This window comes from Apis florea, unplaced genomic scaffold (assembly GCF_048593485.1).
Source record: "Apis florea isolate Af1SG1 unplaced genomic scaffold, ASM4859348v1 contig_3170_pilon, whole genome shotgun sequence".
Lineage (NCBI taxonomy): Eukaryota > Metazoa > Arthropoda > Insecta > Hymenoptera > Apidae > Apis > Apis florea.
Genome location: NW_028256714.1, coordinates 4,227,960 through 4,242,998, shown reverse-complemented (window position 1 = coordinate 4,242,998; position 15,039 = coordinate 4,227,960). Strand labels below are relative to the sequence as shown.

The 15,039-nt window shown below is 39.0% G+C and overlaps 2 protein-coding genes across 2 annotated transcripts in view; both read left to right on the top strand.

Moving 5' to 3' along the window:
- Window positions 1-15,039, top strand: part of LOC147657374 (UPF0489 protein C5orf22 homolog) — a 134,708-nt gene that overhangs the window by 104,072 nt on the left and 15,597 nt on the right. The gene's annotated exons all lie outside the window — the stretch shown is intronic.
- Window positions 4,869-7,373, top strand: LOC116414236 (glucose dehydrogenase [FAD, quinone]). Its single transcript, XM_031915952.2, has 2 exons — window positions 4,869-5,207; window positions 5,813-7,373. The coding sequence occupies exons 1-2, from the start codon at window positions 4,869-4,871 to the stop codon at window positions 7,283-7,285; spliced, it is 1,812 nt and encodes a 603-aa protein (XP_031771812.1). The 3' UTR covers window positions 7,286-7,373.

Sequence of the window (15,039 nt, the reverse complement as noted above, 5' to 3'; positions counted from 1 at the left end):
TTGTATCTCGTTTATTTACAATTACGAAGCATTCAAAACTTAATTCCACACTCAAATTTAATTACACCAATAATTCTACTTAATAAAAAAAAATGTAGGCCATACTAAAATTATACATATATTAATAGATCGATACACGATTTCCAATTCTTTTTAACCAAAATTTTAAATTACAACATATTCACGTAAAAAGAAAAGAAAAAAATTCTAAAAATTTGTTAAATCAAATTTATATTCCTCTACAACAGATAACTACGTATCGATCATACTTTTATTTCCCTATACTACTTTTCCACCCCCTTCTTATCTTTATCCTAAGAAATTCCCCAACGTCCTTCTCCCAACATCTTCATCCGAGATCCTACGCGATCTCGAGGCAAGATCTCGGGGATAAGGCGTTGGAGATCGGTATCACGAGGGGGAGGGTTGCCGCGCATTCCAGCGAGCTGTAACAAGCGCGTTGGGACATTGGAAATGCCGCGTTTAACCTCTCCCCGCTGGAATCCGTCCAGGGCTTGGGACGTCGCGGGCAAGGAATCCGTCCCGCGTGTTGGAACCGCGGTGTCGTTCCGTAATGGCGGCGCAAGAGGATCGTCGTGGCCCTCTCTGGCTTTCCAGACACGGATCGTCGAATTAGGAGGTGGAATGCCGGTTAACGAGCGCAAAAAGGGGCGCACGGCCTCTTTGAAGCCCGCCTGTTACTCTTTGTACTCCCGTGCCGCTACTTTCGTTCGTCTATTTAAACCGTTGTTATTTATCTTAACCACCGCCTGTCTCCCCGCCTGGCCTCAATGAGGCGTGCGCGCGGAATTGGGCGTATCCGGGGGGCAGAGAGGGAGAGTCAGATGCGATTTTCAAAACTCGATACGCGTGATAAGGTGGATACTTGTACTTGGATGAATATCACCTGAAGCCGAGAAACACAGAATATAAAATTTCAATGATAGGTACAGTTAGTGTCATTGAATTTGATTATTTAACGTATAAAACGATATTTTTCTACATTTCGCAATTAATTCGATGTTAAACATGCAACTATATGCAATACAAATTTAAGTGTGATATAAATTTCCAATCCATAGGGGATCCATACAAGTGTATAAAATCTCTAAAAGAGTGTGGCGGGAGATTCAAACCAGTCGGTGATATATCCATCTCTCGACGATATTTTTTTACATTTCGCAATTAATTCGATATTAAACATGAAATTCAACTGTATCCAATATAAATCCAAGCGTGATATAAATTTCTAAATTTCGACGGTATACGATTATCTCGAACGAAGAATTTCTAATCCACGAGGAATCCATAAAAGTAGAATCTCGAGTATGGCGGGAGATTCAAACGAGTCGATGATATATCCATCTCTCGTGTTAATATATTTCGAGCAGACTGGGCGCGATAAATATCACCGGATCGGATGTATAATAGGGCTCCTCTGGCATTTGTAAGTTTCGTCCAGGAACGGGGGAGATGTTTTGAAATAACAACCAGCCAGATTTCATTTTCAACGATGCGCGATAAACTGCGTGATTGGCGTGCTAGCAGCTTTCAGATATGGTGGCCCATACGGTGCGGAAAATAGGCGTGAGTTGACAGGTCAGGATGGAAGATTTAAGCCTCGTTCCTCCGGAGAGGAACACTTTAAATCCCTTCTTGAACGTCATCTCTCACGGCCTCTTTTCCTTTCTTCTCCTCCCCTCGAATTTGCGTATCCCGCAACCGCGTGATTTACCGCGCTCCCTCGATCCTTCCCACTTTCTGAATTCTCTGCTCGAACTCTAGAGAACCGCATCCGTGTTACGGGAGAAACGGTAATCATTTTCCTTTTTTTTTTTTTACTCGTTTTATGACGTTTCGAACACGTAAATGGATGGCCCCTTTGATGGATTCATGGAGAAGTAAGCGGAATAAGTCCAGATGAGGATTTATTATTAGACGTAAAGAGAGTTGGGGAAAAATTTTTAGATGTAGCTAATTTCATTGTGTGGACTTTTTTTGTGGATTATTGCATTCAGAAAATTGTACAGTTTTGATAAACAATGAACGATGGTTAGAATTTTTTGAGAGTTAATTAATGATATTAGCACAGATGTCATTTTGATCTTTTTAAATTGTAAAAGTTTTTGCTGATATTTCAAAATTCGAGCAGTTAGAGTACATATGGGGAAAAGTTTAGAATGCAAGATTATTTTTATCATTTTCTTGTCATCGAGAAAATTAAAGAATGATTTCACAAATTTCTAAATTACGTAATGAATACAAAAGATAATTTTGAAATACGAAACATTCTGAACGAATATACACATAACCATTGCTCTTAATTTAAGTTTGACCGTGTAATATACATTCCATTCGATATTTTAAATATCTCAAATATCCCAAAAATATTCCAAATCTCTTAAAACACGCTACATCAATACTGCCACATAAACATACTAGCAACATCCATGCGTTCAGGTTTCGAATTCTTCTTTCTTCTTCTAGCACCATCATCCTCCGTCATCCGTTATTCTTTTTCTCAGCCTAAAAAAAACTTGCAGTTTCCCAACCCGAGAATAAGTCACACGAAAGGTTAAACGGTCGAGGAAAGATGATATTCGTGTTTTCGAAGCTCCCCAGTTAGAATTTCGGAAAAAATGTCGTAACATCGTGTGAGAGACGATCGATCGTAACTCGCTTGTCCGGCAAAGGCATCGAGATTTGCGAGGGTAAGCAAAAATATTCGAGCGTGGGGCCTTGGACAGTGTCAAATAACTTCTCACTTGGATATAACCTTGCTTCCTCCCCTATAAATTGACTTTCTCGTTATGGGTGGGGATGTTCGAAAGGGAGAGAGGGAAGGAGAGGCTTCATATATATTTTCGCAAATATAAATACGCGGTGTTGGTGCGCGGTAAATAAGCCGGGGAGCGAGATGAAAGATGCTCGCTAGGAACGAGGGATCGAGTTGAAGGATATAGCGCTCGTTTTGCTAGGACTGAGATCGAGGATCCTCGACGATGGAGCTCATCGATTGTAGTGGTATTACTCGTCGACTACATGGAAACGTACGCGTTTGTTACTTATGAAATGGATTGCACGGATTTTATGCTCGATTTTGAATCTTGCTTTATGAATTTATTTATTTACCAAGTCATTCACTCATCACGGTGCGAATTGTTTAAAATATATTTGTTGTTTTGAAAAGGAAAACGCGTTTTATTTTTCAACGCTTGACGGTAATGTATTTTGAATTGTAAATGTAATATTTCCTGGACGAATTAATAGTAAATTTATCGACACGCTCGCTATTATCGTGAGTAAATGAGATGTATTTATGACTATACTATTTTCGTATCCGATAAAGTATTAAGCATGCACGAAAAGTATAAGATATGATTTATGAGGTTATTTAATAAAGTAATTCTAATGTATGAATTTATCGAAGAAACGTTCTTGAAGTAGTTTTTTTTTTTTAAAGATATATATCTTACATACCAAGGATGAACCAATATGAGGAGACCGGTCAAAATAATTCCTTACTTATTCATTTTATTGAAAAAATGTTTCGAATAAAATTTGTTGCGTCTGATGAATATAATTTAATTTTTTAATATTTTGAGAGTCAATTCGAAGATCGTTATAAGAAGAAGATCGAAAGTCGTTGAATTAAAAAGATACAAGATATTAAAAAGTCAAATTTTATTCATTAGACAAGCCTCTTTGTATAAACAGTTAGTTGAATGATCATTTTTTTATCGACTCATTCGAGGAATAATTTCGTTTGAATGATAATCGAACGTTAAGCGAGAAAAATTTAGGAAAGATTATTTACAAAATTATCTACATATTATAATTCAACAAAATTATATCTGTCGCAATATCTACGTAACAATTATAATAATATTATTTATCTGTCCATGATAAATTCTTCTTTGATATTTTGATATCAATAGATATATAGATATATATATACAGATATATTATAAGATGTATAGATATATTAAAAAACTCGCATTATTTATTCTTTTTTAAACATGTTTTACACAAATTAATAATGTATACAACTTGGAGAGATTAGATTAGATTATGTAAATATAAATATGTAATATTTGTCTAAGGGAAAGATAAAGCAAAGTAAAATGGAAGAGGGGAAACAGGGGAAACGGGTCTCCGTTTGTTCCACCTGAGTACACTAGCGTATTGACACAGTAATAGGATTTTTAGTAAACTTATGAAAACGCATGATTTGTAAATAGTTGATATAACACTGCTTTACGCCAATGCTTTAAAAATTATCACTTTGTTTTAATTACACTCGATATATCCATTTACATTTTTATCAGCCGATTCGATTATAGATGCGAATGTTTCGGCCAATTATAAAAATATGCCAAGTAGGAAGGACATTGGACAGTGAGGCGATATTTTTTTTTTTTCTTCCACTTCTGCCATCTTTTTATGGACGTACAATACCTATATATAAGGATGTCAACGGATCGGATACACGTTCAGGTGTGCAGTTTATAAATACAACGTACGTCATAGTGTGATCGATCATTTAGGTGAGAATTGTTGATTTCTCGTTCAAATTTTACTTATTTAATTTTCCTATTGCACCATCTCAAATATATATTTCGAAATTCTTTTTCTAAAATATTTTAACAAATTTTTCGCACGAATAATCATCGTGATGAAAATACACGTGAACATTTTTTTTTTTATTAATTCATTTAATCTGTTCCTCAAATTATACGAGGAAAAATTGTTTAGATTGTTCTTTTTATTGACGTTGTATTTTAAGATTCAAAGAAAATGCCATACACCAATATTCACGATAATTATCATCCGTTAGTTAATTCCGTTTGAACAAAATACAGAACGACATGGAGTCCTGTATGGCGCCAGCTTGCGCCTTGGTGCAATCGACGCCAGGCTCCACTTTCACTACGTTGATACAAACGATAATGGCATCCTATTGTGCATTAAATGTGGATGAATATCCCACGAATCGAGCAGAGGAGATCTTCGCTTCGAAGAAGGAGGAATTCGATTTTATAATAGTTGGCTCTGGATCGGCAGGATCTATTCTGGCGAGCAGGTTGACGGAAATAGAGGATTGGGATGTACTGTTGATCGAAAGAGGGGAGGATCCTTTACCGGAAACCTATTCGCCTGCTCTTTTCATCAAAAACATAAATGGGCCGCAAAATTATCATTACTTGGTAAACGAAATTAAATTTTAGCGATTATTCTTCGAAAAGAGAGAATCGTATTTAACATTAACTTGCTTAAGAAATATAGAACACGATAACACGATTGTTATTATTTTTTTGTTTCGCAATTTACAGATAGATTACACATTTTCCCTTAAGCATATACGTTAATATCATTTTGATTTATTTTCTATTAAAATTAGGATAAATTTGAACCGCTATAACTTCGAAAACAATGACTTGTGTTCAACGAACGAACGAAATCTTGCTCTTTAAAACGCTTTTTCCTTCATTTCGATACGACTTCCAATTTTCGAGATATGTGAAGAAAAAGGATAATTTTTAATCGTTCACCATCTCCATCCTGTCGCTCATTCTCTTTCTCAATGATCCATTCCAAACGACGATTGCTGGAAAAACGCATTTCTAAGAAAAAAACATAAGTCACTAGGATCACGAGCCCTTTGTCTCTCATCTTAAGCATTATGGAAATATTTCCATGTATGAACACATTTCAAATTCCAATTATCTTTCACAAATTATTTCTTGCTGCTACGAAAAGAAAATCTATAATTTTCTCGTAAAAATACGAAACTTTTATTATCCTCCCCAAGGCCGAGTACCAAAACGGTTCCTGCTTGGGCATCGTTCACCAACGGTGCAAATGGGAGAAGGGGAAGGCGCTCGGCGGAAGTTCGGTGACGGCCGGTATGCTGTACGTGATCGGGAACGAAAAGACGTACAACGATTGGCAGGTTCTGGGTAACGAGGGATGGAACTTCGAGAACGTGCTCCCCTACTTCACCAAGTCCACGAGTTGCTCGCCGGAATACGTGTCCAAACACGGGACCAAGTATTGCGGGGAGGACGGGCCCATGAGAATCAGACACTTCCACCCTTCCCCGACAGACACGCAGAGGATCTTGATGGACGGGCTGCGCGAGGCCGGCCATCGAGTTCTCGAGGAAGTGAACGGTGATCGTTTCATAGGTTTCGGAAGGGCGATGGCCACCGTGTACCAGGGGCGGCGAGAAAACGCCGCGTTGACGTTTCTCTCCCCCGCCAAGGGAAGGAAGAATTTACGCGTGATGAAGTCGAGCATGGTGGAGAAGGTATTGTTGGAAGACGGGCGAGCGATCGGCGTCCGTGTTCGGTCGGAGGGCGATCGAGGCACGGTCGTCGACGTGAGAGCGAGAAAGGAGGTGATCCTTTCGGCTGGAAGCCTGGCCACTCCTCAGGTACTGATGCTTTCGGGGATCGGGCCCAGGGAGCAGCTCGAGCGGATGGGGATACCCGTCGTGGCCGATCGTCCCGTGGGCACGAATCTTCAGGACCACCTCGTATGGGGCGGCATATTCGTAACTTTCGAGTCGAAGGAAATATCGAACGACTCGTTGATCGCGTACGATCTGCTCGTCACGATGAACGTGAACGATCCGGATTCCAAATATCCGGACGTTCAGTTAATGTTCATCCACTTCGAGCGTTACCAGACAATCGAGTTGTCGGTTTTACTGGACACGATCGGGTTCCAGGAGGAGATGGTGGAAAAAATGAGAAAGGAGGTGGAGAGGACGAGCGTGATATTGGTTTTCTCGATCCTGCTCGAGCCGAAGAGTCGAGGTGTGCTCGAGTTGAACAGCACGGATCCGGCCGTTCCCGTGAGGATATACACGAATTACCTCGTGGAGAGGGAGGATACGAGGACGTTGGTGAAGACGGTGGGCAAGATCAAGGATATTTTGAACACCGAAACGTTGAGGAAGCACGGGATGCGTTTCAATTACGTGGACGTCCCCGGATGCCGACATTTGAACCCCGACACGGACGAGTATTGGGAGTGCAGCGTGAGACACGTGTCGGTCTCGTATTATCACCCGTGTGGAACGACCAGGATGGGGCCGGCCAACGACTCCAGGACCGTGGTCGATTCGAGGCTGAGGGTGCACGGCGTTCGTGGTTTGCGGGTGATCGATGGATCGATCATCCCGCGAATCCCTGCCGCCAACGTTATCGCGGCGGTTATGATGATCGCGGAGAAGGGGGCGGATATCGTTAAACAGGATTGGGACGCGAAGAAACGTTGATTATGTCGGTGTGCAAGGAAACGAGAGGGAGGTAGATTAAAAATTGAAAAACGATTAAGAGAGAATTAAAAATTTTGGAAATTGGCAATCCCGTTTTTTATTTACTTTACAATACTTTCGTATTTGATAATACGAATTTTAAGAAATTGAAACTCTTTGTTATAAACTTTCTTCGAATTTTTTTAATAATCGGCATGGAAATTATATTTTGTATTTGGTAATTGTTGGTTCAATTTTTAATTGAAACTGGTTTTTACAAATTTTAATCAAATTTTGATGGACATTCCGGATTCAGTAACGTTTTCAGACACGCTCGCTTCGAGAAATCATGATAGTCTGTTCAGCCTATTTTTATTTTTCCCTGTTTTTCTGTTTTTCTTCCGAGAATCGAGCTCGATATAATTTAAATACGAATACAGAAGACTTGTGGGTATATATTTTTCGCGATGCGTAAGAAAAGGAAGAGGAAAATATATAAAACGGTCGTGTAAAAAAAATAATATCTCCACGTGATATTAGCATAATAATTCATACGAGGAATCATTTATAACACTTTATTAATCGCGTATATTACAAAAATCGAAACGAATATTCACGAGCCGGAGAAAAATAAATAAACTTGTTCCGAAACGTTCGTGTGATCGTCGTCCTCCTCATAATTCCGCCAATTACATCTCGTTCTGTACACAACCTACTTACATTCTGATTAATGGAAACAACACCAGAACCAGGTTATCCTGTGCTACCTCATCAATAAGCGCTTTTATTTTTTACGATCCCGGGTCCAATTCGAAATTAACTTCCTCATATCCCTTCAAAACCCGTAATCATTTTATTTTAATTCCCTTGCTGAGGTGCGATAAGTCAACGCATCGAGGTCGACTCGAGATTTCCATGTTTCTCGCTTTACGAATTTGTTCTCGTAATAAATAAATAAATTCACCGATAGAAATAAATTTATCCTCTTATATTTCTGGGCTGACCAGAGTTATGAGTGATGACCCTCTTATTATTGTTGTGTATTTAATTGAAGATAGTTAAATCCTAACTAAAACGTGAATAAATTTTTTTTTTAAATGAGATTTATATTAAATGATCGTGTTGATCTATATTTCTAATAAATTCAAAACAGAAGCTGCGAAAAGTATTTTTGAACACGAATAATTGTAACGGTTTAGGAAGGTTAAATAAATTGGAATTGTTCTAAATCTTTTAGAACTATCTTAAATTCTCAAATCAAATTGTCGATCAATAAATTTCTTTCATTTTATATCATGGCAATCCAACTTTCACTAGAAACATAATCTGTTCAATCTATTTCTTTATTTGTTACGTATATATATATATATAAAACATATTCAGGTGTAGAATTAATTATTCCAGTATAACTGTATTCAAAAATTTCGATCGAAAATTCGATTTGTAATTCAGGAAATTAAATTGGGGTAAAAATTCTCGATTCACGCGTTTAGAAAATTTGTAACGCGTCAACCAATCGGAAAAATATTCGTGGTGGTAAACGGTAGTTACCAGGACGGATGTATATATATATATATATATATTTTTGCACGCGGATAAATAATTCTCGTGGTATCTGTTGCGTGTAATTTCCTCTGAAACTTCACGCGCCAAAGGCAGGAGAGAGATCTTGTGGCCGCTGCATAAATCTTCATATCGATGTTATACGCGTATAGCGTATGGCCATTGTGAGGCGGATAGGCGACAAGTAATAAGTTATTTTCACGAGCGTGTTTGTAATTGTAAATAGGGGATAGAAATTTATGCCTCTCGAGCCGAACAAAAGTTTCCTCCGGACATTTGATTGGAATGTCTTGTCCCCCTCCCCTCCCCCCTCCCCTCTACACCGTTGAATCGCAATTTTATTGGCCGCGATAAATTTTATTGGCTCGCCTCGATTTCTCTGGGGACATTTAGCAAGAATGCGGGCTTTCCACGTGAAATTCGTGTTAAGGAGTGGCTCGCTATATTATTTATGGCTCATAACACGATATCCATTATGTGTTAAATTCGTGCGCGTGTCATTTTTAGAGTGGAGAAATTTGTTTAATTATTAAATAATGAACATCCCTCGTTGACGACCAAACTATCGTTAAATGATTATTAAGCGGTGATCGACAGATTTAAACGAGATTTAACTTTGTTGGTAAAGTTTCTGAATAACTAATTATGCTCGAATATATATAACACTTTCACGTTTCTTTTCTTTTTCAATTTCAATTGTAAGAAAATGATCTGATTTCTTACGATAATTGATCTTTCAAAAGGGTGTAAATTTGCAATATTTGAGATGATGAGAAGTAGAGTGAAGTGTCGACACTTGGATTATCCCTTTCTAAAGATATATTTTCCCGAACTGAATAAAATTAAAAAAAAAAAAAAAAAAAAGAAATATCGTAAGAATTTCGAAGAAAAATCATTGAAATCATTGAATTGTTAACATAATCGGTATAAATACTCTTTTATAATTCATCGACATAAATAATATTGGCGATAAACCGCGCGCGCATTTTATCATTTCGTTTTTTCAAAATCGGCACAGCATTTGCATATTTTATCGCGGGGACGAGCGAAACAAAAGGAATAAAACTACTGCATCACTTATCGTTCAACCATGCAAAACTATCCCAGTTAAAAAGATTAAATATAAAACTCCGTGGCGAGAAATTTTTCTTCCCCCCCCCCCCCCCCTCCGGTTCTTTATTGCCAAATAAGAGTAACAACACCGTCTATCCGAATGGCATGAAATGGTTCCGTTCCAGGCGCTGTCAGTGCGCAAGAAATATAATCGCACGCATAAGAGCGTAATGGTTACACGTGAAAACCGGGTATCACCGCGGGTAGGTACACCATCCGGTTAATTACACGTAATTATCGTTGCAAGGAGCAGCAAGCGCGAGAAAGAGGTGGAAACGGAGAGAAGAGATATAAAAGTGTCCAAGAAAAATGCTTCTTCGTGCTTCGCCGTGATTCGATCGATTCTCATTTCTGGCGTATAAAATCGGCGCATAAAAGAATCGTGGCATAAATGATATATATATATATATATATACACGAGTAAAAAATAACTGTTAAACGCAATATAATTTTTCTTTATCTTATCTGAACAGCGAAGGTATCTTGCAAATTTATTATTTTCCAGATATATTCATTCTATTCCCATTTCCTTGTTACGTGTAATCGAGTATTACGAAATTCGATTCCTGTATATTTACCAACCGTTCCAATAATACTTTTAAATATTTGTCGCGTGTATATAGTTTGTATCACGTTTATCGACTATTAACATGCGATATATATTTATTATTTTTGACACATCATGAGCGTTCAAACAAGCGTGCATAATAATATATTCGAGACCCAATGCACGTCTTTTCTTGCTTAATACATTCGATAGAATTCCTTTCGAGATCTCGCGAAATGCGTGGAACGTAAAATTGTTTGAGAACCGAGAAGCAAGGATCATACCCATCGCTGCCAAACACCGAAATGATCTGAGGGACAGCTTGTTGTTTATTGAATTATTATCGCTTTTTTTCCGAGCAGCACGGAGAGATTCGATAGAAATGGCAAGAATTCGAGGATTAGAGATAATTAGGGATGACGAATGGAGGGATGTTAAATGGATGTTTAGTCGAGGCGGGTTGCCTGTCGTTGCAGCATACGCAGGAGCCGATGAGAAATCGCTGCAAATTACGAGGAGCGATCGGTATTCGCCCTCCATTCCTGGCTTCCGCTTCGCGTTGCTACGCTTCAAAGTGTTCATCTTCCTGTAACGAGGCTTGCCTCATTTCCAGCCTATTATCGCTTGTCTTCCTTATTTTATGTTATTCCACGCGTTTCAATTGCGATCGATTCGATCCTTTTCACGAGTCGATCTTCCAACCATTTTGAGGCCGAGTAAAAATTTATGGCGGAGAGAGAGGTAATAATTTTGTCGAGCTTTTGCTTTGTTCGAGAAGGGATAAATGTTTCGATACAACTTTTTATTTTACGATGAAAGATATTAACAGTTTTCTTTCGTCATAATGCGTTGAAATAATAGAAATACTTTTCTATTCCAGTGTAACGATTGTATTTAATTAAAAAAATAACTGTTGAGTTATGCAATCAATCCATGAATCGTGAGCTTTTTTCATAAAGATTCTCCAATTATTCGGCTAATGTGTTAATTTTTCTCATTTTGCACAGAGTGTTAACATATTTCTGGGATACTTTTGAGGCGGGCCAAGCGAACAAGAAAAAGTTGCTTTACGTAAATTATAATTTCTCCTAAAAGTGTACAAGGAAAGGAGACGTTGCAGATTGTTGGAAACTTAAAACTCACGAATGATTGGAGAGGAACGGCGAACGTATCGAAGCTTCGCACGTAACAATCCTTGAAAATCTATCGCTCTGTCGTTGGAAAAAGCACGCATACAATATGATCGAAGGGGGAGGGCGCAGCCTTGAGAAGAGGCAGCCTTAATGATCGAGGCATCGCGTTTGATTTACGCACTGTGGCGCAGAGTGTCGAAGCAGCTTTGTCTTCCGGGATCGGCTCGTTAATAAAATTTTCTATAATGGAAGGCTTCGTCACGGCGGAACTCGGTTGTTTTATTATTGAAAACCGCCATAAACTCGTGGCCACGATAACATTCCGTGCGCGTTATAGCTCTCGGGGACGAGAGGAGTTTATCGAGATCATTATATGCTCCGTCTACACTTGTCACAAAAGTATCCAAGACACGATTAAATTAAATCGAGACTGTTGAGACGCTGCGTTTACATAAAAAATTAATCGATCATGAAATAGCAAAGAAAATTGCAAATAAATTCTGACCAGTGAGAACGCAGTCTATCGTAGTTCTTTTGAGGAAAAATTGATTCGCGATTAAATAGAGACCATTATGCTGCGTTTACATTGATCGAAAATTAATCGAAAATATTGTTGGTTTTATCAAATATCGATCAGAAATTGTTGAAATAAATTCTGGCATTATACGTTCTTTGACAAACGAAAATAATGTTCATAAACTGTCTGGACGAGGAAACGAACAGAAGGTTCAACAATTGTTCGCTCGTGTTAGCAGCAGTGTGGACGCGGCATAAGGACGAGGGAGGGGGAAAGGATGGGCAGAAGAAGCGCGGGGTCATCGGCGAGGAGCAGATAAGACAAAGTATGCGCCTGCGGCGACAACGATGCCGCGGCAAGAATTTTAAATTTGTCGCGCGTCGACGTGGAAGCGTCGATCGGTTAATCGATCGAAATCGGTCGAGGATCGATCGATCGATCCAAAAGTTCTCGTGGAATTCTTGGGATTCTTGGTGGATTGGATCGAACGAATATTCGTTTCGTGATTTTCTCGTAATTTTTTTTCCTCCCCTTGATTCCTTCTTCCACTTGTTCCATCCACTCGATTTCTTTTTTCTTTTTTTTTTTTTGTTCTTTTATTTTATTGTTTTGTTTTTATTAGAGCTTAGATTGTCTTGCCGTTTCGCAAGGTAATATACGGTTAACGGGAGGATATATATGGATAAACTGTGAGAAAATTCTTGCGATAGACGTCCCGATAGACGTTTATGGGATATTTATCGTGTGTTTATGCGCGTTTCGCTTGACAGTAATGTATTTGCAAATTTACCGGTATGCCGAGTGTTTTTTAGGTGAACATTGTGAGAAATTTTATATGTTGAATTATGGTTTAATGGGCGGTAAAGTTTAAAAACCTTTAGGAGGGGGGATGTTCGTTAATGAATGCGCATAGTCATCGTCATCGTTTCGTCCTCTTATTCTCATTGTATATACACTTCTGTCGTCACGGGTGACGTGACATTTAATTTTGTTTGACCAGAGAATTATTTTAAATCGTAATTTGACTCGAGAACGTAAAGAAAGGCACGAGAGATTCTCGCGTCGAGAATCAAACGCACGAATAAAGAAATTATACGCACAAAACACGTAATCGTAATCTGGATAAGAATAAATCCCTTTTAACCCTTAATTAAAACAAATATATACTTAAAAAGTGTACACGAAACGAAGCGGTGGATCAAAATCGTCGAGAAAAGAGAAGAAAAGAGAAAAAGCAAAGATTCTTCCGATGCTTTCTCTTGAATAAAAGAGAAGAAAGCGTGCGTCAACCCTATTAAAAACCCTATAAAAATCCCAGGAAGGTGGGAAAATGGGAGAGCGTCTGTCTCTCATTTTTTCCACGATTCGTACGGGCGCCTCGTTAAAGGGTTAATCTACGACGCGCTACCGCGTAGAAGCGTGGAATGCGGATCGTCCACGGCAGCTGCGACACCACTTCACGAGGAAGAAGATAAAGGGACACTTTTTTTTCTCCCCTTTCCTTCCCTTTTCTTTTCTTTTCTTCTTCTTCTTTTTTCTCTTCCCCTCCTCCCCTCTTCTGCGAGAAACCGGCACAACTTTTTCACGCGTTAACACCGAAATCAAACCGACTCGGCTCACGAACAACGGTCTCTCGACGTTATCGTGCCGTAATATCGAATGCTAATTCACCCCGTGTTACATATGCGGGCGACTCCTGCATCCTCTCCAGGTGCACCCTCTCCGTTAATGGGCCGAATAACTGTCGATGGAAAGTGGAAGACAAATATAGAGCAGTTGGAAATGGCGTGGAACACGGCCCCTTTGCGTGCGTTTACCCAGTTCCGACCGAAGTTAATTACTTTATAACCGTTTTTAACTTTATAACCTCGGCCAATCGCAGAAGATGTTCTGGAAGAAAAAGTTTTTGATCGATTGAGGTAGGAGATATATTTCATTATTTCGACATTATTTACTTTTCGAAAATTCATTCGACCTCACTTTCAAAATATCAGGTATAATCGAATCGAAGAAATAATCGTATTGGCTTGATAAAAAATTCCCAAATGCAATTTCAGGAACAACTGTCCCTTATATAAATAATTTCACATAATATATACACGAGTATATACACGGATAAAGAAAAAGTCCAAGACTGCTTATCATAATCATCTCTCGGTGAAACGACGGCATAGTCGGGCACGGCTACCCCGAGGATCCCAATCTCGATCGATGATCAACACCTGCACGGCCAAATTCCTGTCCATATACGTACGACATCGATACCTACCGTCGAACTATTTCCAACTTCCGGTTGACACGGGTTACACAACCTGCGACTAGGATCACCTTAATAACAGCCGCGTATCAACCGAGCCGTGCGAACAATCGAGCGTTATCTCTCGTTGGATCGTTGCCGTTCAGACACCCGGCCGATCAAATATTTATAGTGTCGCCCGTCCTCCTCGTGCACAGGAGGCAGCACTTTTCCTTTTTCCCTTCATTCGTGTCATTCGTCCGAGATCCGTGAGTCGGGGAAGAGGAGGGCAGGTGAAAAGTGGTCACCAAGGTGGAGTATCTTTAAAATCTTGCTCGAACGATCGTAAATTTGGGATTGATTAATCAATATTAGTCAGTGATTAGTCAAATGGGATTGATTGATTTATCAATATGCGAGAGAACAAGAAAAATTAAAAGAAATCTTTCGAGATTAGAGATTTATTTCTTTTCAAGAAGATGAATTTTGGTACAATCTGTTAACTCCTTTCTATACATTGTTCCAATTTCGATTGAATTGTGCGTGAGTGTAGATTATTTTTCAACCGACCCGTATACAGTCACCGTCAGCCGCGACGGTAATTAAAGCAACAAATTCATACGACGTCCGTATGCGTTTCGTATCGCGCGGTGATCGGTGGCTGAT